Below are 27,389 nucleotides of genomic sequence, written 5' to 3' on the forward strand. Positions count from 1 at the left end.
TTGTACGTGTCCTCAAGGATCACAGTCAATCTTTTGTCAATAAGCGTGCCGTGAACACGGTTTTTAACCTCTACAAAGCTGAGAAGTGGTGTTTTCCATGACTGTGCTATTGTTTGCCTCGTAGACAATACTTTTTTTATTATGGGTAGAGTAGGGACTAATAAAAAACCCCTGTCAGTTTCTCTTTTCATCTGTGTCCTGTTGAAGAGATTTATCTTCTCTTCCTCTTGTAGAGACAACAGGAAGTGATAGGAAATCTTTGCAATGTCAGAGAAATCAACTCTTAGACAGTTGTCACAAAACAAATGTCCCCACTGAAAAATGTCCTCTTTCACTTTTCTGGTGGCACGGCAAAATTTTGTTTTTAGTCCCGGTGATGGAAGTCACCGTGACAAATAAATAAAGTATGTCCCCTAATGAGGATACAGACAGCAATAAAAACATTTTAGATACACTTTAAGAACAGAACATGTTTGAGGTTAACATGCTTTTAATGTTCTATGATCACTTATCTCCTTCTTTCTGTATTACAGTCCAGCATTGGGGGTGTCTGTCACACCAGATACGTGATCCAAGATGACAAGAAAGCAAAACAACTGGTTGTTGTGAAAACCATTGACTTCAACAGCTGCGAAGACAAAGTGTCAAAGGATGCTGGAATGGTTTTCATGGATAGATGTGAAGCTTGCGAAAGGGTACAGTTTATTTCTATAAAAAATTTATAGGGAAAAAGCAAGATTTAAATGTGCAGTTGCTGTCCATAATGACCGATCAGATTTCTCATTTCATATTCCCAGAAAAGAAAAGATGGCTGCTGACTGGTCTCTGTGGTCTCTACCTTTCTTAACATTTTCTTTTCACAAGTTTTTTTAGTAGGTAGTCCCTTTTTTGATGACTGACTTCCTCTCTTTACTTCATCTAGATGCACAGGAATATACGTAATGCTGCAATAGCCACCATCAAGTTGAGAGACAATGTTATCAAGGAGGTCGTCTTAGAGCACATCATAGATTACAGTCCATTACAGGAACGTAATGGTGGTGCCGTAATGGAAACCAAGTGAGTATTTATGATTAAAGTCATCTTAATCCTCTTGCAAATTCACATCTGTTTAGCAACAATTACGATTAGGAGGCTACCTGGAATAACCCAGTAATTACAATAATTTAACAGTGAAAATCAGTTTTAAACTGTATGACCCCATGTGGAGAGCTTTTCACTTTTAGTAAAAAAAAGTTGAAAAACACTTCATTATGGTGACATGCTACAGGATCATTTGACCGGACCTTCACCAATCATCTTTTTAAGGGCAGTTTGGAGCCTGATGAAGTGTTCAGATGTGTTTAACCTTGTTCATTCTGACACAGTTCTGACTGGAAAACCTCTTGTTGATGGATTGATGCTGTACCCTAAGAACCTCTTTGGTGTACACTCTCTTCACCCACAAAAGACTGTCCAGATTTAATTGCCAGCAATTTTGTCTTTCATACTAACAGTGGAAATCCCTTTAATAACACAATGGGAACTGGAAGTAGCCATTCTATGCTTTTTTTTTTTTTTGCAAAGCCCCTGAAAATCAACCTAAAGTGTCTTTTTGTTTTTAGGCAAGTCCTGACCTGGCTTGGAACCAGAAGCAGTCAAGTAACCCTCCCTGAGATTCAGTTCCACAACCGCGGAAATATCTTTTACGTTTTTAATGAAGAATTATACCAGATTCCTTTTGTACTTGTTAGCAACAAGAACATTGAGGCTCAGGTAACATGCTAAAACCTGTTTTTTCTTTGCCTAGTGGTTTTAAATAAAACTATCAGAATATAGTATGAAATGTACCCAAATTATTATTGTTTTCACGACATGTTCTGGTATTCACACTTTACTAATCTGACCAGTTCTGTGCTTTACTCCTATCAGATGGAGCACGTTGTACAACACTTAGTACAAAACAACCAGGGGAAGATCCATCCGGATGTCTCAATTAAATTCGCGGAACTAATTCAGCTGATTCGCAAGTCTTCTCCTGAGATTCTCCACACCGTATGGAAGCAACTTGCTCCAAAACCAAGACACAGGTCAGCAAGCTCCATACCCATTATGTCATAGCTCCTAGTGTATAAAGACTAAGCCAGGCATGTACTGGCCATCGGGACCACAGGGAGTTTCCTGGTGGGCCAGTGAGGCAGTCCTGGAGCCGCTCCTCACTGACAGGAATGATCGCGATTTCATTCCTGTCACTAAGTAATGAGGATTAGATTTTCTGCTCCCCCAGCCTGCAGGGGGAGATAGACAGCCGGCAGACTTTCCTTCCTCTCTCCCCTTATCACTTGTCACATGACTGGAGAGAGGAACGAGAAGCTGCCTTCATTCTGGAGAGCTGTGAGTACACGTGGGAGGGGGGATGCTCTGATGCAAGGGTGACTCTGATAGGGACACTCTGACACAAGGGGGACTCTGATAGGGAAACGCTGATGTGGCGGGCACTCTGATGGGGGACACTCTGATGCAAGGGGGGCTCTGATGGTGGACACTCTAATGCGAAGGGGGACTCTGATGTGAAGGGGACACTCTGATGTAAGGGGGGTGCTGATGGGGACACTCAAAATTAAAGTGGGCCGGTCTGGATGAAGTCCAGGGCCAAATTTTTGTCAATGTCCAGCCCTGGGCTAAGCTCATGTTTTCTTAAAAAAATAATAGCTGCACATATTTTTGCAGAAAAAAAGAAATGTTTATTAACTGTATTATTTTATTACAGGAGCCTGCAGAGCATTGTACCCACGATCAGTGGATCGCAGGTGCAATGTCATGCTCCTGCAGACACTGCCTAGAGCTCTATGCCTGTACCTCTGTATAGGCAGAGAGTTTCTGAGCTGTAGGTAGTGTGAATGAACTATGAGCATGCTGATCAGCACGCTCACAGCTCACTGATACTACAAGTCTGTCTGCCTTGGTGGTGGATGGTACTTCTAGTGTATTTATTCACAGAGCCTTGTGAATGAATGATGTAGCTGTGAGGGCCAAGCTCTGCACAGCCGTGCTGATTTCAAACTGTGACAGGTGGTGCGGGGAGAAGATACCCTGCCTGCTGTCACGGGGGGGTGAGGGGGAGGATGCTGCATAGTAATTACCTAAATACAGGTGTAACATGTAACATGTTACTAGAGGTGAACCTATCCTTTAGGCTGGGTTCACACTATGTGTGGCCACGGCACACAGCAGGGGGACTGTGTGTGTCCCCATTCACCATTTCAGGTCCGAATTTTTGCCTGAATTCAGACCTGAAACGGAGACAAAGATGCAGAGGACCCTTCTTCTGTGCGCTCCACGGCCGCCCCGGAAGTTTATGAACTAGCTCCATTGAGAGCCGGTCACACTCTCCTGTCATGCAAATTGGAAGCAGGGAAACCCGCATCCAATTCGCATAAGTGTGAGCCAAGCCTAAAATCTAAAGATGGGTCCAAGCTCTTTTTCTGATCTGCCTAAATTCCACTCAGTCTGCCCATATTTGGCAAAAGAGTGCCTATTATTAAACTGTATCCTCCCAAACAGCCTGTCAAGTGGAACACTCGGACCATAATAGGTGCTAGGACCGTGCCTTGCTAATTGTTTTTCATGGTAAAGGTAACTTGTTCCAAACACATGAAGCAGTTCACTATAACTAAATTAGCATTCTCCTGCAATGCTTGTCACTGTCTAGGTTTCTCAACCTTTTTTCAGTCAAGGCCACTTAAAAATGATGCAAGGCGCCCCATTCTAAAATTTCGAACACTAGTTTTACATAACACACCAACATCTACACACATAGGACACCCAACATTAAAGTTGATTTATTTTCACAAAGCAAATATACCTGTGCACACTGGTACTAACTAGTTTCCAGTGTTTCTATTTTGGCTCAGTTTCTCTCTTTCAAGTAGCAAAGGAGACCCCAATGCTCATGGAGAGGGGCAGGGGATGGGCAAAAAAGGACACTTTGCAGGTGCCTGATGTGCTCCTAATTACCCAACATCATCAGTTCTTAGGACACCGCTCTCCGGCCCGCATGGTATCCAAGGTTGTAATTCTGTACAGCAAAAACCTGTGGCTTTGTGTAACAAAACAGTACAGGCTTGATCCACTCGTCATCTTGTTGACAATTTATGGGCAGTTTTGGGAAAATTTTAGGAATTTTGCCATGGTACCCCTAAAATACCTAGATATCACCCTGGTTAAAAAAGACTGGTGTAGACTAACATTGTAATGCACAATGTAATAGTCTCAATGTGGTGCCACAATGTATATCTATCTGCAATATCTAAGTACAGTGCAGTGTTGAATGTTCCCAACCCAGCCTTCTGCTAAGGAGTTAGATATTTCAACAACATAATCCAAACATAATCCAAACTTACTGGATGCTCAGCAATGGTAACATGAATTTACAAAAGTAAAAGACATTTCTGCAATATTTCCCAATTTCCCTTTGGGATTAATAAAGTATTTTGTATTGTATTGTATTGCATTGTAATATTTCGGCTTCATACCTTCCTAATAATGTCATATGTGTCAGATAAACGTTAAAGTCCAATTGAAGTTTAAAACTTCAGGGTTAAATAAGTGTGCTGCGAAAAAGTTTTGGACACACCTTCATTTTATTTTTCGGCTCTAGGCATAGGTGTTCGCACAGCGTGTGCCAGCGCACACCCTAATCATCCTGTTTAGACCCCTGATATTTCACCAGAGCCCCCTAATGAGGCTCCTTAAAAAAATGTAAAAATATAATGAAAAAAATAAAATTGTAAAAAATAAAATAATACAAATAAAAAACTACTGACACTGTCTACTCCCCTACTGACACCAATCTCTGCCCTAATGACACCATTCACTGCTCTATTAACACCATCAGTACATATGTGTTTGAGCTCTGGGATGCATACCCTAATGCAATAGGCTGTGCACGCCTATGGATCTAGGCATAGCAAAAAGTTCCAAGACTAAGGAGCTTGCATCATAGGGGGCCGCTGCACTCTGTGTGGGGACAGGGGTCTCTCCACAGCTCTCCGGCATGCCTACCTGCTGAGTTAGACCAATAGCTCTGCAGTCAGCAAAGACCACACTGCTCCCTTACAGGACACAGTCTCTGCAGTTTGCTGCCCCTATTTAGAAAGACGTTCTACCCCTGGAGCTGAACTATATACAACATAAAAGTAAGGCGCAGGCAAAACATTTTCTTTAAGGGAAGTCTATCAAGAGAAAAATCTGGAGGCTAGCAAAGCTGATCTCCTCTGAATTATATTTGTAGAAGCGTGCAAGTAAACTTGCCACAGCTGTATATTAGACATCAAAAACTGTCCAATTGTGTATTTACTGTGACATAAATCAAATTTCCTCCAAAATTTCTTCTGTAAATACAGACTATTTAAACGTCAGTATTCATTCAACCCCTTTACGCCGACAGTATGCAAATATGCGACCTCTCAGTGGGTGTGCCTTAAGGCTGGGCGGCCTCATATTTGCGTACCAGATTGTAGATATAGCTGTGCGGAAAGCGCGCGTCCTGAGCACTCCTGGCACAGTTACCGGCGGCTAATGTAAAGATCCTGTTTGCTACTTCCGATCATGTGACCACTGTAGCAGTCAATCACGACAGTCACATGATCATAAACACTGCCCCGTCTCCCAGCATCTGAAACTACTTAAAGTGCCAGGAGGTGCAGGTGCAAAGGGGTTAAGCTTAAGGCTGTGACAGCTCTCCAGTCTAGAAATAGGTCACTCAGCACTGCATTGTGGGAGTGGGTGTACATTTTAGCTTCATATCCTGGAAGTGGCTTATTCTCGGAGGGCCTTTTAATGCTGCAAGGTGTTTTTTTTGTTATAACAGTAAAATGGTCAGGCACCTTATGGTGCCTATTAGTTATCATTGAGCTTACCTAAGCACTGGTACAAATTTACTTTAGTACTCAAGATCGTATATACTAGAGTTGTTTAATCCTTTAAACGCAACAAAGCTCCCCTCTTTTTCCCCATTTTATATCTTATCCCTTGTTTATTGCCAGGGTAAACACGGTGATGGTAGCGATGGTAGCTAGCCCAGCTTGAGACACTGAGCTAGATAGCAGGGGTTTATGCCTTGGGTGCAAGGGCCAATCACCAGCCCAGATGTACATAGTTTATTGACTAGAAATACCTACGTGTTGTAATACTTTTTCTGTCTACCTTAAATCACTTTGTCTATTATGATTTACTATAGTCAGTTGTTTCCTCTGCTGCAGAAATTGGCTCCTGCAAGGTCTTCGCATGGGCGGAACTGCAAACAGCCTGAAGTTTATTCAGCAAATCCTTCATAGTGGTGACATCACTGATGCAGAAGCAGTAGAGCTGATTCCCATTGCATTGCAAGTGACCAGAGGCAGCCCGCAGGCCTTGGAGATCTCCAAAGTATGTATTGCTGTCAGGGTTAACATTTAGCAAGGATAACTTGCCACAAATTTGTGGCAGCGTTGAATTGTAAGTCTTGTTAACTTGCTGCACATTTTCACTGGCAAGTTGTGCACTTTCAGGGCACTTGAAGCACAAGTTCTAGTTGACACTTTTCAAAATTCAGCCACAGTGACCCCTGTGGTGGGATGACTATTGCACAACATAACTGAACCAGAACTTGCAGCAGACTTGCAGAATGTTTGTGAAAAAAGTTGATCTGGAGTCATGCAATGCGGAGTAGCTGCAATTGTGCAATAAACTTGTGAAGCCTGGCAAGTATAGCAAAAGCTTAGCAAGTCATTTTGAAACTTGCAGATCAATTGCTTGCTATCTGGGCTCTATCTTCAAGTCTCAAGGTGCCATGTAGCTAAACAGATTTTAGGCTTGTAAATGTTGCTGTAGTATTCCATTTTCCCTTAATTTCATACAGATCAGTAGCCACATGCATGTTCTCAGTGGGCTGACAAGCCACTCAGAAACGTTTACTCTGGTTTCAGGTCTTTTAATCAATAATAATAGTATGAGCATCAAAAACTACAGTAGTAACTATTTATGCATTGGAAATGTCACCCCATGCGTGACATAATGGGATATTGAATAGTGCCATCACTGCATGACCAAGCTTGACAGTGGTCCTTCTACAGGTTTCTAGATACAGTATTTAGACTTCTTATTGGTCAGTTTGCTTTTTTTCCAGGAGCTATTAAAAGACCCCAAAATCCAGAAAGACCCGACACTTCGCAAACTCACAATCCTGGCCGATGGCACAATGGTCAGAAAATACTGCGCTCACCTGTCTACTTGCCCCGAGGCTGCTCTGGAGGTGAGTTATTCTTGACTGAGAAAATACATTTTTTTGTTTCCTATGGAGAAAATCATATTTGTATCTATGATATGCACAAGGGCCGTCACATCTGCTCCATATGTATAAAATGCATAAGGGTACTTATGCAGTCTGTTGTTAGCAAGTGCCCCTCTCACTGCTGTCTTACACCCATAGTAGGCTGCTATTGGATGAAAGAGAGAGCAGAATCCTTCCTCCAGCAGCTATTGCAACCCCTGCTCTGCATGACAGGAGTGACGCTGCCATAGAACAGAGCGCCAACAAGTTCCCAGCCTAATTTTTTTCCATCACATAAATACACCATGACTGGAGCAGCTGAGCCCTCCTCGTCCCAGCCTTGGCCCAATATGAAAAAGACCTTAACCTTTAGACATGAGTTAGAAAATGTTTAATATCACTAAATGGCTCAAAGGTAACTTAAAGCGTAGCTATATTCTACACCTTTCTTTTACTATAGTGTTAGTAGTATGTAGTAGAGTAGTGATGGGCTGGTATCACAATATCACAATACATAGCTGTCAATGGACATAGATTCATTGGACACCAGCTGTGTTGTTCCATCCTATGATAAGCAGTCACCGCCATATTTATACATACACTTTTACAGTAATCGACATTCCTCATTAGGCTGAGGAGCAGAGTTTTTTTTCTTTTTTTTTTCTTTACTCAGTTTACTTTGTAACCCAGGCTGCAAGGGTAGACCAAGAAAGCCTTAGGAACTCAACCACTAGCTCTCCAATATAACAATGCTGTGTTAGATTGCTCTTGCTATTATTACTAAGCTGTTTTTCCTCTTTTAGACCCTCCATGGTTTGGCTGCTGATGCCATCAGCAAGAACCACGAAGAGGACATGTCTTTGGCTTTGAAAGCTCTGGGTAACGCTGGTCAGCCTCAAAGTCTCAAAATTATCCAAAAATTTCTGCCAGGAATTGTTTCCAGTGCTGCTAATCTTCCAGTCAGGATCCAGGTTAATGCGGTCCTAGCTTTGAGGAACATCGCCAGACGGGATCCAGGCAAAGTAAGTGAACTTTCTTTTTAGGTTTTAAAATGTGAAATAATCCACTTATTTTTTTAGACACGTGATGGAATGAGACATGTGGAATACCCTCTGTTTCTCAAACCAGCAACTGAATGGCGCTTTGTTGCGATATGCACACACACCAGCTAAATCACCAGACACCCCTGGATTTCAATGCTAAATTTTTTATTCTTTGATGAAGGGCGCAATTTCGGGCACCTGAAACAGGCTGGCTACCACACTCAATCAATAGACTTTTTTTTTTTATGAATTTAACCTTGTGGTATAGGTCTTCAATCTCCAGATAAGAGTTCTGTTTTACAAAGGTTTTACCGTGTCATGCACTGATTTGGTTAGAAGGCTTTTTGATTCTTTTCCTTCTCACCATAACTTGTATCTATACTGTCTTTTTAGGTGCAAGAAGTCCTCATGAAAGTCTACATGAATCCTACAGTTCCAACAGAAGTGAGGATGGTGTCTTCTATGGCCTTATTTGAAAGCAAACCCAGCCCTGCCATGGTCCTCAACATTGCAAACGTGGTCATAAGAGAAAACCCACTCAACCTACAGCTTGCCAGCTTTGTCTTTTCTCAACTTAAAGCCTTAGCTACGAGCAGAATTCCCCAACTGGAACCTCTGTAAGTACCAACATTTTGAGGATTCTAAAAGGGTTTCAGTGTCAAAAAAAGAAATGCATGCTAGTATACGGTCTTCAATTTCTATTTTAAAGGTATTTGTTAGGTTTGACACTTTATAACTAATCAGACATCCTTCCACTAGGGCTGCTGCTAGTAATGTCGCAGTGAAGCTCTTCAACCCAAGCATTGATAATCTGGGATACGGCTTCAGCAAGGTCATTCATTTTGACCAATTTAAATGTAAGTATGACAGTAAATAGAGAGCACTAACTGCTTAATACATAATGTTTGCTCAGATACCAAAAATTGTTCTTTCTATGGTAGATTCCCTCATGGCTGGATTTGATGTAAAAGTCCATATGATGAACAATCCAAACACCTTGTTACCTACATTCGTGATGATAAAACTGCGGTCCTATGTTGGCAATTATGAGGCTGACGTAGCAGAGGTATGGCTACATTTTTGTTCTATATTCTTCCATAGTTTAACTGTTTTCCAAATGTGAACATTAGATAATGATGTTAATTTACAAAAAAAGTAGAACACATTAACCTTGCAAGTGAATGTGTTTAAAAATCACTTTTCAAATAATACCCAATCACGTGCAAGGAAAATAAATTAAAAAAACAAGCCTTGTCCTTGCACATGATTTGATGATTTGGCACAGCAAGCTAAGTTAAAATTCACCTTTAACGTTAACGAGAATGTCCAACCCCTTTAGTAAATCATCCACAATAAGTTTGCAATAGCCACGCCCATCAAGGGGGGAATTTAATATTTCTCAGTCAAGCAAATAAAATTAGTTACAGAAAAATCCACTTAGAATCCTGAACAAGAGAAGCGATACTGTATAGTTGTCTGTACTTATATTTTACTTACATACACTATATTGTCAAAAGTATTGGGACACCTGCCTTTACCTGCACATTAGTTTTAATGGCACCCCAGTCTTAGTCCATAGGGTTCAATATTGAGTTGGCCCACCCTTTGCAGCTATAACAGGGTCAACTCTTCTGTGAAGGCTGTCCACAAGGTTTAGGAGTGTGTCTATGGGAATGTTTGAACATTCTTCCAGAAGTGCATTTGAGAGGTCAGGTAAAGATGTTGGACGAGAAGGCCTGGCTCACAGTCTCTGCTTTAATTCATCACAAAGGTGTTGAGGTCAGGGCTCTGTGCTGGCCAGTCAAGTTCCTCCACCCCAAACTCACGTACATCCATGTCTTTATGGACCTTGCTTTGTACACTGGTGCGCAGTCATGTTGGAACAGGAAGGGGCCATCCCCAAACTGTTCCCACAAAGTTGGGAGCATGAAATTGTCCAAAATGTCTTGGTATGCTGACGCCTTAAGAGTTCCCTTCACTGGAACTAAGGAGCTAAGCCCAACCCCTGAAAAACAACCCCACACCATAACCCCCCTCCACCAAATGATTTGGAGGGGTGGCCCAATACTTTTGCCAATATAGTGTGGATGAACGAGTTTGGGGTGGAGGAACTTGACTGACCTGCACCTCAACCCGATAGAACACCTTTGGGATAAACTAGATCGGAGACTGCAAGCCAGGCCTTCTCGTCCAACATCAGTGCCTGACCTCACAAATATGCTTCTGGAAGAATGGTCAACCATTCCCATAGACACACTCCTAAACCTTGTGGACAGCCTTCCCAGAAGAGTTGAAGCTGCTATAGCTGTAAAGGGTGGGCCAACTCAATATTGAACCCTACAGACTAAGACTGGGATGCCATTAAAGTTCATGTGCGTGTAAAGGCAGGCGTCTCAATACTTTTGACAATATTGTGTCTATAGATTATCAAACTATGACAAAAAGGAGTTGATAGACAGTATTGAAAGAGGAGAGTATTTTTACTTAGGAAATCAAGGCTGTGTTCACTTCAATTATTTATGTGAAAAGCAAATTCCTGTGTTTTTGCACAAGATTGGGTTTTCAAAGTGAACACAACTACCATTTATTAAGTGAAGATTAGCTTCACCTTTAGTAAATCAACCCAGTAGTGGAATCATGCAGAAAAAAAAGTATTGCCATAGATTGTAATTATACCACCAGATGAAGGAAGTAAGTTCATTGACAGCACAGCTAAAGCTTTTTTAAGCAGTTCATGCTTACACATACAATAATTCAGTGTGTTAAAGGCAAGTACTGTGCAATTTTAATTGTACAATACACAGTGAAAATACATATATAGGAACTATTTAGTAATTCAATCCACCCAGTGCTAGGGTTCACAGACCTGACAACAAAATTGATGACCTGTAGTTAAGAAATGAAACTTAAAGTGGAGTTCCACCCAAAAGTGGAACTTCCGCTCATCTGATTCCCCCCCCCCCCTCCGGTGCCACTATTGGCACCTTTCAGGGGGGAGGGGGGTGCAGATACCTGTCTACTACAGGTATTTGCACCCACTCCCTGGAATAGACTCCCGCGGAAGTCACGCCCCTTCCCGCACCCCCCCCTGCTGTCTCCTCGGAAACACACAGGTCCCAGGAGATAGCGGGGACCACTTAGGACGCGCAGCGCGATTTGCGCATGTGCAGTAGGGAACTGGGAAGTGAAGCCGCAACGCTTCACTTCCTGATTCCCTCACAGAGAATGGCGGCGGCAGCAGCCGAGAGCCAAGCGATTGATCTGGCTTCGGCTGCGGCCATCGCTGGACTCCAGGACAGGTAAGTGTCCATTTATTAAAAGTCAGCAGCTGCAGTATTTGTAGCTGCTGGCTTTTAATAATTTTTTTTTAGGTGGACTCCCTCTTTAATAACCTCCCTGCCCACAGCCCTGTCATTGAACAATGAAGAAGCATTCCCCTTCCATCAGCATGTTACCTGTCGGCACTTATGCACTGCGGCACACCAAATTGGTTCCTAGTTTTGGAATTACAAAAGGTTAATACTAGGACAAATTGAAGTACTTAGGACAGTATCTGAAAATACATTTATATGCCTGAAGTTCATATTTAATTATTCAAAGTTATCAGCAACATTAGGCAATTAATGCTCACACATAGGTTGGACTTGATGGTCTTTTTTCAACCTCGCCTACTATGTAACTATGTAACTATGTAACTATGTAATGCATGCTGAAGAAAGGTACTCAAACTTATGTTCACCTGAGATTAACTAGATTTGCGAATGACATATTTTTTTTTACATTTGTTTCTACTGTCCACAGATTGGTATAAAAGTTGAGGGACTCTCTCAGATCCTGAGACGGCAAGATATTCATTTTAAGCAATTGCCATTATATAAGAAGATTGCCCGGATTGTGAAATTGGTGAGGCTGGCTTACTTTATTCTTTTATATCACACCAACCTATCCCAAAGTGCTATGCAGAGTTTATTAAAGTGGTTTACAGCAGTTGCTGCCTCGTAGGAGCTTACAATCTAGTAAAAGATGTAGCTTAAATCTCAAGGCCCTAGGAAAAAAAAAACTTACCTTCCACCCACCACCACCACCCCTCATTTTCTAACAAAAAGCTTCAGCTGTTCTTTTTTAATTTTCAAGGTGCTGATTTGTAACAAAAAAAGCTGTGTTTCATTTATATACTGTATTTATGATTTTATAAGCCAAGTGCGGACTGAGAAGAAGGAGAGGTTATGATTGGTACTCCTCCTGACCACATGTGACCAGGAGCAGCTCTACACTCAGCTTACAGTAGATGTACCTACTACATTAATACAGACACAAAACCACTTTGGTCAAAAATCAATGACTATACCTAAATACTTGTAGAGGGAAACCAGAGCATCTAGAAACCCACACAAACATGGTAACAACATACAAACACCAAGTAGGCATTGTATCTCATGGAACCAAAAGAGTTTTGTGTGTTTTTTCCTCTCCCTAGTTCCACCCTTTCTAAATGTTTCACAAAAAATCAACTTGCACCTTTGTACTTTTTTTTTTTGACAGTTAAGGGGTTTCAGGGCACAACCTTTGCAGGTGCCATTGGTTACTTCATACGTCAAGGTCCTTGGCCAGGAGCTTTCATTCAATGATATCAGCAAAAACACCATCCAAACTATAAATCAGGTAAGAACTGCCTCAGGTTCAGAAATATAGAATCTACCTATCTTTTACCTGTTGTCGCTTTTAACATACAATCTTTTTGTTTGATTCGATTTAGGCAATAAAAGAGCCAACAGAAAGGCATGCTACCATCAAGAACATCATCAACAAGCTTTTGAATGGCATGGTCGGCCATTACGCTCAAGTGATCATGGCTATTGAGGCCCGCCACATTCTACCCAGCACTGTTGGTTTGCCAATGGAGTTCAGCTGGCACACCATGGTTGTGGGAAATTCCCCTGTCAATCGTATGTACACCTGATTTTTTTTTTTGCATATGGAAATTATCATGTAATGCGTGATATAATAAAGGGACAGTCATCCCAGAGCTGATCATTTAAAATGTGTTGACACTGGTAGGTTGAATTACCCAGGAGCTTGTTGTCAATTATACTGTGTGATAGGACCTTGTTGTCGGAAATTCCGACCGTGTGTAGGCTCCATCACACATTTTCCATCGGAATTTCCGACACACAAAGTTTGAGAACTTGCTATACAATTTTCCGACAAGAAAATCCGTTGTCGGAAATTCCAATCGTGTGTACACAAATCCGACGCACAAAGTGCCAGGCATGCTCAGAATAAATTAAGAGACGAAAGCTATTGGCTACTGCCCCCGTTTACAGTCCAGACGTAAGTGTTTTACGTCACCGCGTTCAGAATGATCAGATTTTCCAACAACTTTGTGTGACCGTGTGTATGCAAGACAAGTTTGAGCCAACATCCGTTGGAAAAAATCCATGGATTTTGTTGTCGGAATGTCCGATCAATGTCCGACCGTGTGTACAGGGCATTAGTGTTATCTGTAAAGCGTGCACCTTCCACCAGATTCCTCTAACTCGTGTATCACACACCCCTCTGGGGTTTGAACTCACCAGACCTCTGTAATAATCAAGCCTTAACAGATATCCAGAGCTAACTCCACACAATGTCCTCGATCGGAATTTCAAATGAAATCCTCAGGTACCTATTGATTGCGTCTGAAATTCAAAGTGATCCTGTGTCCTGTGCACACTCCCTATGTTATCCCAAGGCTCTCCCAGTTCTTACCCTGGACTACAGATCAATTCTGTGTTGTGAAGATGAGAAGACGGGGCGCAATTCAGTAAGCCCTTGCACACTGGGGCGGGGGGCGGCGTCGGCGGTAAAACGCCGCTATTATTAGCGGCGTTTTACCGTCGGTATGCGGCCGCTAGCGGGGCGGTTTTACCCCCCACTAGCGGCCGAGAAAGGGTTAAATACCACCGCAAAGCGCCTCTGCAGAGGCACATTGCCGGCGGTATAGCCACGCCGTCCCATTGATTTCAATGGGCAGGAACGGTAAAGGAGCGGTATACACACCGCTCCTTCACCGCTCCGAAGATGCTGCTGACAGGACTTTTTTTACCGTCCTGCCAGCGCATCGCTCCAGTGTGCAAGCCCTCGGGGCTTTCACACTGGGATGACAGCAGCGGCACTTTCGGGGCGGTTTGCAGGCGCTATTATTAGCGCAATAGCGCCTGCAAACCGCCCCAGTGTGCAAGGGCTCTAACTTTCTTTCCTTCACACAGTCACTGCTCCATCTAACAACATCCCAGATAGCGAGGATGACTTGACACAAATGTGTGGCAGTGTTGAATTGTAAGTCTTGTTAACTTGCTGCACATTTTCTCTGGAAAGTTGTACACTTGCAGAGCACTTGTTTTAGTAAAACTTGTGCTTCAAGTGCTCTGCAACACAACACAGAATTGTTCTGTAGTCCAAGATAAGAACTGGGAGAGCCTTGGGATAACATAGGAAGTGTGCACAGGACACAGAATCGCTTTGAATTTCAGACACAATCAATAGGTACCTGAGGATTTCGTTTGAGATTCTGATCGAGGACATTGTGTGGAGTTAGCCCTGGATATCGGTTAGGGCTCGATTATTACAGAGGTCTGGTGAGTTCAAACCCCAGAGGGGTGTGTGATACACAAGTTAGAGGAATCTGGTGGAAGGTGCAGGCTTTACAGATAACACTAATGCCCTGTAAATCCGTCGGATTTTCCGACGGAAAATGTGTGATAGGACCTTGTTGTTGGAAATTCCCACCGTGTGTAGGCTCCATCACACATTTTCCATATCATATAATTTCCGACACACAAAGTTTGAGAACTTGCTATAAAATTTTCCAACAATAAAATCCGTTGTCGGAAATTCCGATCGTGTGTACACAAATCCGACACACAAAGTGCCACGCATGCTCAGAATAAATTAAGAGATGAAAGCTATTGGCTACTGCCCCGTTTATAGTCCCGACATACGTGTTTTACATCACCGCGTTCAGAACGATTGGATTTTCCGACAACTTTGTGTGACTGTGTGTATGCAAGACAAGTTTGAGCCAACATCCGTTGGAAAAAATCCATGGATTTTGTTGTCGGAATGTCCGATCAATGTCCGACCATGTGTACAGGGCATAAGACCCCTTACATACTGCAGCCGTTTTTCAGGCGCTACAACGCTAAAAAAAGCGCCTGCATAGTGCCTGAAAAAAGCGGCTTCATTCACTCCAGTGAACTCACCGCTCCTTCACCGCTGCTCTCCACTGAAATCAATGGGGCAGTGCTGCGATACTGCTGGCAAAACGCCGCCCCAGCAGCGTTTTGCGGGCAGATTTAACCCCTTTTCGGCCACCAGCGGGGGGTTAAAAAGGCTAGCGACCGAATAGCGCCACTAAAACAACAGTAGAGCGCTTTACCGCGCTAAAAATAGCGCCGCTTTACCGCGCTAAAAATAGCGCCGCTTTACCGCTGACGCCCTAGGCAGCTTGGTGTGAAAGGGGTCTAAGAGTTCCAGCTGTGTGTGTTTCGGACTTTCTGCTCTCATCACCATCTGCTACCTCTGTTGTACACTTATGTTGTTGGACATTTGGTAGCTAGTCAATTTTAATTTTTGACAAGAGCGCTGCTTTGGATGAATAATTTAATACGCTTTAGTATTGAGAATTTATCTGACGAGAGGAAATGAAATACAATTAGTGTGCAAAAATATCACTCAACATCCATAAATCAGATATGCATCATAAACTGTGTCAATGTGCAATTGTGCCAGTACATGGCTAAATATAAATGTCTCTTCTATATATAATCACAGTCTCTTGGTGAAGAGTGACCAATAATTCTTGCTTCCCCCAAAATCTTCCAATATTCCACCTCTTTTGTAGTTTTAATTACATAAACAGTGATTCCCACCACCATTCACTCATGCGCTCACCTCAAATGGTGGACCTGTCATGCGAAAGATCAAATTTTGCTTTCCCCATTAAGGGGCTACTTTATAGTTCCTCTCAGATGGGGTCTCCCTTGAAAGCTTCCTCCTATTGCCACTTTAAGATGATCTCACATATATGGGTGGGTATCCCTGAGGAAGTCATGCGGCCATAATGACACGTGTTGGGCAGAGCCAGGTGACTGATTGAATGCCGAAACCAGAAGTGACACAGGAACCGTGGCCCCACTGTTCTGTCATACACGCTGTATAGTTTTTTCTGTATGTAAGTGCAATTTGAATTAAATAAAACATGTATTTAGACATACTACACTATGGAGAACCCCTCTGTTATGTGAGTTCATTGCAGGACAAATATGTGATCTTTTAAAGGGCCATACACCCTTATTTGTTCTTTCATGTATTCAGTTATTTGTTGATTTTAATATATTCAATTCCTTTGTACAGTTGCTGTTACAGTGACCCCACCCTTCTCACCGGACTCTAGCATCAGTCAGCTGCTTGAATCTGAGGTGCACATCTCTGCAGACATCAACCCAAGGTGAAACCAAACTATGTGCTAACAATATACATTGTTTAATTGCCAATAACGTTGTTTGTGAGAGAAGCAAACTATGTTTCAAAGACTGATTCATTAATGCACCATGTCTATTATGTTTTCCACAGTGCATTAGTTCATTTGGTAGCCACCGTGGGAGTAAACACGCCATTGTTACAGCATGGGTTGGAGTTCCATGGCAAAAGTCTTGTAAACACCCCTGTGAAAGTAGATGTCCTTGTAAACCTAAAGGAGAGTAATATTAAGATTGAAACGCAGCCGCCCCAGCAAGAACAAGAAATTATTCTTATAAGGTATTGTTAATTTAACTATGGAATTTTTGAAGTCTTCTTTCTCTTGACCATTATTAATCAATGCAGTCTTCAGTGAGACTATAGCTGGTGACATCAGTATATAATTGAGACCAGCACAAAACTTTTTAGTATGGGACAGAATAATAGGACATTAATAAAGGCAGCTTCTGGTAGGTGATATGAGCTTTCAGCTTGAACAGAAAACTATGAGATGATACTGTATATGGTAGTTCCAGCATTGTGTATGTAATCTTGTGATTGACCTTGTTTCAATAATTTTTTTTTCCAGTGGCCAAACACATGCTGTCGCAAGAAATGTTGAAGACTTGGATGCAAGTAAGAAGATACAGCTTGTGCCAGCATCAGCCGACCAGAACATCCAGGAAGCTCACTTTCAAGCATCAGCAAAGGCATCAACAGCAGCAGCTAGCTCCGTGGTAACCAACATGGGACTCTGTGTACCCTGGGAGGTGGCATCTTCCAAGTGTTTCTTATAATCATTTCACCATTTCGTTCCTTTTTTTTTAGGAATCTTTATCAGAGGTTGGAAGCAAGAAATTTCTGAATCTTGGCTGGAAGTCACATTTTTTCGGAGGTTTATTGCATAAAGCACTTTCCCATTTTCATTTTTGTATTGGACTTCCCAAACTTCCCACTAAAATTTGCCTTCAGCACAAGTCACATACTGCAGCAAGCAAAGGGCAGTCCTTGTTCTATCAAGTGTTGGGCACTCATGAGACTAAGCTGACAGTAGCACCAGGTAAAGTTTTCATGTAGGCTCTGTAATATACGTGTTGCATACAGGTGAAATTTCTGTACAGTTTTGTGATCGGTGTTCTTGTGTCTACAGCGCATACAGATCCCCCCATACAGAGAATCCAAACCGAAATCACCGTCGGGTCCAAAGCAGCTTCCAAAGTAATTGCTCTAGTTGATGTAGAGAAGCATGAGGGAGAGCAGATGGAGCAATCTGAAATATTAAAGAGGCTGAGGCTCGTTCTTGGAATAAAAGACGATCTAGATGTAAGTGATTTTCTTTTTTTTTTTTTAACATTAAATCGTTATTGGAAATTGTTCAAACAGTACAAAATTGCCAAAGATTGACTTTAAGAAAATAGGATATGAACAACAAAATGAAAGTTTCAGTATATATCTGGTACATATATCTTCCATATTATCAAACATCAAGAATGAAAGTATTGTTCATAAGGTATTGGGGCCCTGCCCGCATTGCCCATGCCAATCTATCCTAAATATGCTGTTTCCGGGGCTGTGGCCATCAGGATGACGTCATTCACACATGGTGGACGTACCCTAGACTGATTAGTTTCTGATCCCGAATTTTTTGGCTTCCTATTCACGTCATTCCACCTCCTCATACAAAGATAAACCAAATTTGCCCTGCTACACTGCCCAATTCCGGGCCTGTTCGCCTACCAACGTAAGCTCACTACCTACCTATTTTTGTCAGCCAAAAGAATGATTGCTGAAGCTTGGAAGAAACCATCTGTTCCCTTCCAGGGGGTAAGAGACCACGTGATCGCCTCGATGCTTAACAAATCGATGTCTAGCATTCGCATAGACACCAATGCTAAGTTTCTGAAAGTTTGGGAACCATGGCTGTCTTATGTCTTTCCTACTCCCCCCAACCAGCTTGGGTCGCCTATGACAGGTGGCGTTGATGTTACCAAGCCCTTACCCTTCCGCCCCCTCTAGGCCTCTAAAATGGGCCCCCCTTCCCATCTAGCTTTCCTCGTCCTCTCCCTGGCTCCCCACTCATTAGGTGCACCTTTCCTTAGTACCACCTTTCTACCTACCTTCTTTCTGGTATCTGATCTATATATTCTTCTTAGAGCTGTATAAGCTTTAAATTGCACCATTGTGTAGATATTGGTGGGCCAGCAGACACCTTTATAGGGAACCTTCCCAGGATTCCTTGGCCCGCATAGCATTATGAAAAGGCCTATCTCCTGTTGTTACATCATTTCTTGTTTCATTCTGCTGTATTTTATCTAGCTTTGTTAGCTAACTTTTGTCACCACTGTGAATGCTAACTCCTGCGTGGGCGGAGCGTTAGCATGTTAGCTACTTGTTAAAATGAATAAAAATGATTGAAACAGAAAATATTGTTGATAAGGGAATTACAATTTAGGCGTGTAGTGATGCATACTTAACAAACATACCTAAAAAATGGAGGTTCAAAATAAAAAATGAACTGACTTATTGAGGATTGCAGAAAAAGACAGGTATAAAAAGGAATGGTGTCAAAAAATGGACATATGAAGGCGATTTATGTCTCAATAAAATACAGTATGTGAATGTAACTTATTATTCTTATACCAAGTAAGTGATTTGTGAGAAGAAAGTGGTGCTCTGAGTTTTGTTTTTTTGCTTACAAATTACTTTTCTCTTAACTGCAGGCCACCAACGTAACCCTAGCACAAAAAAAGCAACAGAAATACCAAAAACGTCAGATGCGTCAAAAGTATAACCAGACAGGAGACTATACAGAACTTGCCAAAAAACAATCATCTCAGTCTTCAAGTTCTTCGTCCTCTTCTTCCTCATCATCCAAAAGTCAAAGCAGCAGTAGCTGTGGAAGGCAGAGCAGGCAGTGCGGGCAGAAATCTACAAACAAATCCGCACACAATCAAAAGAAAAGGGGCCACAATAAGAGGCATAGTTCCAGCAGCAGCTCACGCAGCTCATGCAGTGCCAGACACAGCAGAGCTACCTGTGGCTTAAAAAGTAGCAGCAGGCCTAGAAATCAAAGAATAACCAGAAGTAGCAGCAGCAGCAGCAACACTGAAAGCTATAGGCATAATAGCAAACATAGTACAACCAGTACTAGCAGCAGCAGTGAAAGCAACAACGGGTCTAGAAAACATAACACAACCCGTAGTAGCAGCAGCAGCAGCAGCAGCAGAAGAAGCCGCCACAGGTCTACTAAACTCAGCACAACCAGTAGTAGCAGCAGCAGCAGCAGTGAAGGCAACCACAGGTCTAAAAAACACAGAAGATCCAGTAGTAACAGCAGCTACAGCAGTGAAAGTAGCAGCTACAGCAGAGTCAGAAGGAGCAGCAGTAGCAGCAGCAGCAGCAGCAGCAGCAGCAGTAGCAACAAATGCAGAAGCAGCAGTAGCTGCAGAAGACATAGCAAGGGAAGACAACAAAAGGACCAGCAGAAACATTCCCATCAACATGGCAAGCAAAGCAGCTGCAGTAGCAGCGCCAGCAGCAGTATGAGCAGCGGCATGACAAGTGGCAGCAGTAGCAGCTGTAGCAGCCAACAAGAAAAGGTATCTTTGTAGTATCCGTAATACCTCCCAATTGCTTAGAATACGTATCTATTAAGGCACAACCACAGCCAAAGCAACCTATATAATTGCCATGGGGCCCCAGAAGGGAAGAGAAGACCCAGTCCACGTCTATATAGGGACTGTATGATTGCTAGCTTGTAGAGTAACGGATGTGCCAACTTTTTAACACAAGGATCGCACATGAATCCACCGGCCTGGACAACCTAATCCTGGCTGACTGCAAAGCTTTGGTATAAAGCACTGTGATTCAAGAAAAGCAGGTCAAGTCTCTTGGAAGCCCTTCCTGTGTCTAATTCCTATTGTATGGCTACAGCTTGCAACTGTTCAGCAAGCATTGGTAGGAAGTGTTAAAATAGAAGTTCATCCTAAAACTAACTAAATCTACTCACAGCAACATTCTGAGACTAACCTATCTAGCCCCGTAAAGAAGAAATCACTATACATATCTTTTCTGAAGCTGCTTTGGTCCGGACCCACGCTTAGCTGTCAGCGGTGGCCTCAGTGTGTGGGAGTGTGCAGAAGAGGCAGCCGACAACAGAAGCCCCATAGTAACTGTCTTCTGCACATAACATCCGCCGCTGGAGACCGGACCATATCAGCTTCAAAAAAGGTATGTATAGTGACTTTTGCTTTACAGGGTTAGATAGGTTAGTCTTAGAATGTGGCTGCGAGTAGATTTTGAAATAGTTAGTTTTAGGCTGAACTGCTACTTTAAGCGGTAGATGTACATTATAGGCTGCTTGCTTTTGTAAATTGGAGTACATTACAGACCATCTACTACTGATAGGTGCCCCGTCAAAATTTGGCTATTGAGCTCTGTCATTTCTAGTTATGCCCTGGCTTAAAAAAAAAAAAAAAAAAAAAAACCTTACTGGCAGTAGCATCAACATATCTTTGTCAAATTACTTTGTTGCTGTAATTGACATACAGTGTAATTTTATTACTTAATGTATATTAATCTGTTATGTTCTCTTTACAGGGATATAGACAAATTTACAACCTTCAATTTAAGCCAGGCAAAGGACAAAATGTAAGTATCCCCTTTCTAAAGGTGCTTTGTTTTTAACCTCAAACATTTATTTCAGGTGCTATGTGCAAAACATATATGGCACACAGTGAGAGAAAAAAAGCACACTGTGTATTGTGACCGTGCATAAAACTTATGATCATTGGATTGTACCAATGACCATGGATTATGGATGGATTATACCATGGATAATCCATCCATGTACAATGGATTATACCATTCTACAAAAAGTTCAAGACGCCAGTCATTCTGTAAAAACCTTTACCAACTCAACAAAGTCAAAATCTAACAATTTCGGCTTAATGATATCTGATTAGCCAGGAGTATCATCACCACATTTCCCTTTGCAAAATTTCATATATAAGTAACATTTCTCAAAATGTCAGCTTTTGTAGGGATAACCAAACAGGTTATGATGAGGTGGGCTAAAAAGATACATAAAGCCTTCAACTAAACCACCACCATGAAGCCCTCTTAAAGGAATCTGCTTATCTCACATCCATCACAAATCTCAAAAATTATAGGCTGCATCTGTGCTGTAAAGCAGCAGTTTTAGATGTGTATACACAAAAAAGAAAGGCAAAAATGGGAACCAAGAAAGAATTTGTGCCCGCGGGACTGTCATGAAATTCATACCAAAATATAAAAAAGATACAAAATATATTTCATAGTTCAAAATAAAATCAAGGTTTAGGTCTGGAGACATGCTTGGCTAGTCCATCACCTTTACCCTCACCTTCTTTAGCAAGGCAGTGGTCGTATTGGAGGTGTGTATGGGGTCGTTATCATGTTGGAATACTGCCCTGCGGCCCAGTCTCCGAAGGGAGGTTATCATGCTCGGCTTCAGTATGTCACAGTACATGTTGGCATTCATGGTTCCCTCAATGAACTGTAGCTCCCCAGTGCTGGCAGCACTCATGCAGCCCCAGACCATGACACCCCCACCACCATGCTTGACTGTAGGCAAGACACACTTGTCTTTGTACTCCTCACCTGGTTGCCGCCACACACACTTGACACCATCTGAACAAAAAAAGTTAATCATCATACCACAGGACAGGGTTCCAGTAATCCATGTCCTTAGTCTGCTTGTCTTCAGCAAACTGTTTGTGGGCTGTCTTGGGCATCATCTTTAGAAGAGGCTTCCTTCTGGGACAACAGCCATGCAGACCAATTTGTTGCAGTGTTCGGCGTATGGTCTGAGCACTGACAGGCTGATCCCCCACCCCTTCAACCTCTGCAGCAATGCTGGCAGCACTCATACGTCTATTTCCCAAAGACAACCTCAGGATATGACGCTGAGCACGTGCACTCAACTTCTTTGATCGACCATGGCGAGGCCTGTTCTGAGTGGAAACTGTCCTGTTAAACCGCTGTATGGTCTTGGCCACCGTGCTGCAGCTCAGTTTCAGGGTCTTGGCAATCTTCTTATAGCCTAGGCCATCTTTATGTAGAGCAACAATTCATTTTTTCAGATCCTCAGAGAGTTCTTTGCCATGAGGTGCCATGTTGCACTGCAAGTGACCAGTATGTGAGAGCGAAAGCGATAACACCAAATTTAACACACCTGGTCCCCATTCACACCTGAGACCTTGTAACACTAACGAGTCACATGACACCGGAGAGGAAAAATGGTTAATTGGGCCCATTTTGGACATTTCCACTTAGGGGTGTACTCACGTTTGTTGCCAGCGGTTCAGACATTAATGGCTGTGTGTTGAGTTATTTTGAGGGGACAGCAAATTTACACTGTTATACAAGCTGTACACTCACTACATTACATTGTAGCAAAGTGTTATTTCTTCAGTGTTGTCACATGAAAAGATAGAATAAAATATTTACAAAAATGTGAGGAGTGTACTCACTTTTGTGAGATACTGTATATGTAGCTGAACGCTCCAAAGGCAGTAAAAATTCATCTGTATAAAAGGTATACCTACGCAACCAGGAATTCACAAAGGTGCACAGAAAAGACACCATGACTGGCGTAGGTATAAAAAAGATCACAGCCAAGTGAAGTCAGGTCCCTTTTTTACAGTTTGGTATCAATTTTATTTATTTATTTATTTATTTATTTCAGGTACTTATATAGCGCTGTCAATTTACGCAGCGCTTTACATACAGTATATATATTGTACATTCACATCAGTCCCTGCCCTCAAGGAGCTTACAATCTAAGGTCCCTAACTCACATTCATACATACACATAATAGGGCCAATTTTAGAGAGGATCCAATTAACCTACCTGCATGTCTTTGGAGTGTGGGAGGAAACCGGAGTAACCGGAGGAAACCCACGCAGGCACAGGGAGAACATGCAAACTCCAGGCAGGTAGTGTCATGGTTGGGATTCAAACCAGTGACCCTTTTGCACAACTCATGAAAGTCCTGTGGGCAAAAATTCTTTCTTGGTTCTCATATGTTTTAGGGACTGAGTTCTGCCATCGTCTTAGAAACTGTGGCCTCTTCTTTGTTTATATAAAAGTAAAAATTAAACTTTTTAGGTGTTACTTCCCAGGAAGTGTGCAAAATACTGCTAAAATCATTTACTTTATATTGGTATAACAAAACAGTTAAAAAAATCACAATTGTTTAAAACAGAGATTTTGCATGCTCCTGTAGTACTACAGAAGCAAGTCCTCATGACTAGCCCACAAACATTGCCCAACAAAGTTATCTAATTCAACCATATTATTTTAGCACCACATATGTCATTACAGATATAACAATGGGGTTTGTTGATTTACTAAAACTGGAGTGTGCAAAATCTGAGGCAGCTGTGCATAGATACCAATCAGCTTCTAATTTCAGCTTGTTCAATTTAGTTTCGACAAAAAACCTGGAAGCTGATTGGTTTCTATGGAGTGCTGCACCAGATTTTGCATTCTCCAGTTTTAGTAAATCAACCCCATTAAGTAGCGGACTTGTGTTCGTTTTTGTTTTTTTTGTGTGTATACATATCTAATTGGGATGTGATTTTGATTTCATCCACTGATACACTTATATATTTCTGCAGCAGTTTGGATGCACATCTGGTACAGAGGTATTAAGGAATGATTTGCATGACTACCACCACTACCTTAAAATAAGACATGCAGATGCCTTCTGTTTTAAGAAAGCTCCACTGAGCCTTTTTTTTTTTTTTGCTGGCTAATTATACGGTTAGCATGGCAGATCAAAATTTATAGATGTATAATATGACAGGCATTAATAAAATACTGTAACTTGAGCTACCATTTCATTTTCTAGAAGGCCAGCAAACAACGGGCAGGTTCTTCATCTTCATCCTCATCCTCATCCTCATCCTCAAGCTCTTCCAGCAGAATCAGTGCTCTAAACAAGGTAGGCATGGTGTCTGAGATCTTTCATGCTAAGCTTATCTCCAGTTGGCAAGATCCGTCTTACATCCTGTTCCTTTGTTTTCCAACTCTGCATAGGGCAAGTTTTTGGGAGACAACACTCCTCCAATACTGGTTGTGACTGTAAAGGCCATCAGACATGACAACTCACACCAAGGATACCAGCTGATTGTCTACACAAAGTATTCTTTTTTGAGACCCCGCATACAGGCCTTCGTTGTGGACCTTGACAAGTCAAGCAGGTGGAGAGCATGCTTTAATGCTGGAGTGGTGAACTTATATGAATCTAGGGTAGGCCAACCAGTTTCTCTGCCTGTGTACAAAAATATAAAAGCCTCAAGCTTTCCATGCCTTACATTAAAACAATTTGTTATTTTGGGTTTTTTTAGGCCAGCTTGAAGTGGGGACAGAACTGTCAAGATTATAGTATCGTTACCAAGGCTCAACTTGGTCTTTTGGGATGGCAGCCAGCTGTGAGAGTGAGTACTGAGTGGTCTAGAGTCCCATCTCAGCTGAGGTCTCTTATTGGAAAGTAAGTTTTTGTTAGGATTTATATAGTGCTAATGATGTTTTTTATACTGTCATCACCAAAGCTTTAAAAATCATCAAATAAACAAATGGATGAAACACCAGGAATGAGAAATTTGTCCAAAAAAATCTTAAAGTATAAATTCATAAAAGAGACAGACACAAGTCGTAGAAGAGCAATGACTAGATGATGGTACAAAGATGAGGAAAAAGTTGGTGGAAGCAAAATTTTGGGGCTGTAGGTTTATATGGTGTCCTGAAAAGATGCCATTATAAAGGTGTGTTTTAAGACTAAAGTTCGCCATAGTGCTCTTTCACATGGGCAGCCATGGGATGGTAAAAACAGGTGGCTCCCCTGGGCACCCACCTAAATTTCAACATTACAGCCGGACAGGGCAATACACATGCCACGACAGTGGCAATCTTATTTTAGCCTGCAGAGCTTGTCAGGCGCTACAGCCTGTCAAACTGGTCCATTGAAGTCAAAGGGAGCATGCTGCAAATGCAAGTCAAACTTTAGGCTCGAAGTTGCGATTTTCTAATACAAAATCTGCTTCGGGATTAGAAAAAAATCAGCTGCTACTATAATGCCCTCTGCAAAGCAGTCAATCAGAACACTTTTCAGAGGGCAATAAGCACTACCGCCAATGTCAAAGAACCCATACACTGTGAGATTTTTTTCCTTCAGCCACCAGTTAGTCAGAAGACATTCTTCAAATCCCTTGAGCTTCCTGTGGCAGCTGTCAACATGCCAAATTGGAAGCAGCCGCTGTTTGGCTGTAAACTTTCTGTACCTCTTTCAATTTTTCAATCCTAGGATGTCAGGTGGAAGGGGGTTGACAGGGCCACCTATGTAGCAAATTTAATCTGGTTAAGCAGGAAGCAGCCGAAATTTGTATCGTGTATGGCCAGCTTATGAGACTTGGCAGACAGCTGGGGATTTAATGACAGGTGGGTCCTGATAAAAGGTGCAGCTTAAAGTAAACACCCTGGGGATATACATGAAAAACAGTGACAAATTTGGATGAAATGTTTCCATTCCAATAACTGTCCTTGATGAAGACACAGAGGATTGTAATCACAGTTCACAGCACCTTCCATTTATGCTTTTCTGGTTGCCCTGTATTTTATTTTAAAAGCTTAAAAAAAAGCTCTTTATGCCTTAACAACATCTGTAAGTCTTACATCGGTGTTAAATGTTCTTCCTGTGTTTTTTTTAGCTTGGACAAATATTTCCCTGGTATGGCTTACGTTTTTGGATTCTCTGAAACTTACAAGAAGAACCCTCAGCATCAAATCAGAATCACGGTGGCCCTTAGCTCTCCACGTACTGTTGATATTCTTCTCCAGATTCCAAGTGTAAATATATATATATATGTATATATTTCTGTGTGTATTGCACCTGCCATTTCATGAGTGAAAAGTCCTCTGTTTGTCCTGGTGACCATTATCACTGACACAGAACATGATTCTAAATTGTACAATTGTCACCAGGGCACAATGTAAAGGATGGTAATTGTTGCATATCCAAAAATGACCCACTGCATGGACCAAAACAACATTCACCCATCAATATCTATCTAGCTACCTAATCAGTTGTTAGTATAGATGTAGGAATTGCCATTGTCTCACTAGTAATAGGGAACGTGGGCACCTCGAACCCCTAAAGCCGGCCATGCATGGATCAGATATGGCCAGTTCAGCAGGGACTGGCTGCATTTCAATCCATGTATGGGCAGGGTAGTTATACACAAGTCGATCTGTCAATAGACTTGTGCAAAACCAGCCTGTCGGGTGTTTCCTGAACGATCAGTGCTGCCAGATATAGTCGGCAACACTGATCATTGTATTCTGCTGGCGGAGGGAAGGCTCTCCACTGGAAAAATACAATAGCTCCCCCCCATCCTTTATCCACTTTGAATGTGTGGATGGGGGATTCTGTAATTTTTTTTTTGTTCAACCCGCTGGTTGAACAGAAAAAAAAATGCATCATGTATGGCATGGCTTAGTCGCTGTGTTTGTA

The 27,389-nt window shown here is 42.1% G+C and overlaps 1 protein-coding gene across 2 annotated transcripts in view; it reads left to right on the plus strand.

Annotated features, from left to right (window-relative positions):
- Positions 1 to 27,389, plus strand: part of LOC141103726 (vitellogenin-A2-like) — a 41,783-nt gene that overhangs the window by 8,842 nt on the left and 5,552 nt on the right. Inside the window, exons 5-28 of one of the 2 annotated variants that reach the window (XM_073593633.1) lie at positions 534 to 695; positions 923 to 1,059; positions 1,605 to 1,755; positions 1,912 to 2,069; positions 6,243 to 6,408; positions 7,148 to 7,273; positions 8,095 to 8,313; positions 8,728 to 8,951; positions 9,094 to 9,191; positions 9,276 to 9,400; positions 12,136 to 12,237; positions 12,877 to 12,996; positions 13,091 to 13,280; positions 16,729 to 16,822; positions 16,948 to 17,133; positions 17,423 to 17,570; positions 17,662 to 17,893; positions 17,984 to 18,156; positions 19,554 to 20,432; positions 21,433 to 21,483; positions 24,729 to 24,821; positions 24,917 to 25,129; positions 25,228 to 25,370; positions 26,587 to 26,725. In XM_073593633.1, the coding sequence (XP_073449734.1) occupies positions 534 to 695; positions 923 to 1,059; positions 1,605 to 1,755; positions 1,912 to 2,069; positions 6,243 to 6,408; positions 7,148 to 7,273; positions 8,095 to 8,313; positions 8,728 to 8,951; positions 9,094 to 9,191; positions 9,276 to 9,400; positions 12,136 to 12,237; positions 12,877 to 12,996; positions 13,091 to 13,280; positions 16,729 to 16,822; positions 16,948 to 17,133; positions 17,423 to 17,570; positions 17,662 to 17,893; positions 17,984 to 18,156; positions 19,554 to 20,432; positions 21,433 to 21,483; positions 24,729 to 24,821; positions 24,917 to 25,129; positions 25,228 to 25,370; positions 26,587 to 26,725 (4,329 nt within the window). The remainder of the gene's footprint in view (positions 1 to 533; positions 696 to 922; positions 1,060 to 1,604; positions 1,756 to 1,911; positions 2,070 to 6,242; positions 6,409 to 7,147; positions 7,274 to 8,094; positions 8,314 to 8,727; positions 8,952 to 9,093; positions 9,192 to 9,275; positions 9,401 to 12,135; positions 12,238 to 12,876; positions 12,997 to 13,090; positions 13,281 to 16,728; positions 16,823 to 16,947; positions 17,134 to 17,422; positions 17,571 to 17,661; positions 17,894 to 17,983; positions 18,157 to 19,553; positions 20,433 to 21,432; positions 21,484 to 24,728; positions 24,822 to 24,916; positions 25,130 to 25,227; positions 25,371 to 26,586; positions 26,726 to 27,389) is intronic. The other variant, XM_073593634.1, reaches the window with a different exon arrangement.

This window comes from Aquarana catesbeiana, linkage group LG07 (assembly GCF_042186555.1).
Source record: "Aquarana catesbeiana isolate 2022-GZ linkage group LG07, ASM4218655v1, whole genome shotgun sequence".
Classification (NCBI taxonomy): Eukaryota; Metazoa; Chordata; class Amphibia; order Anura; family Ranidae; genus Aquarana; species Aquarana catesbeiana.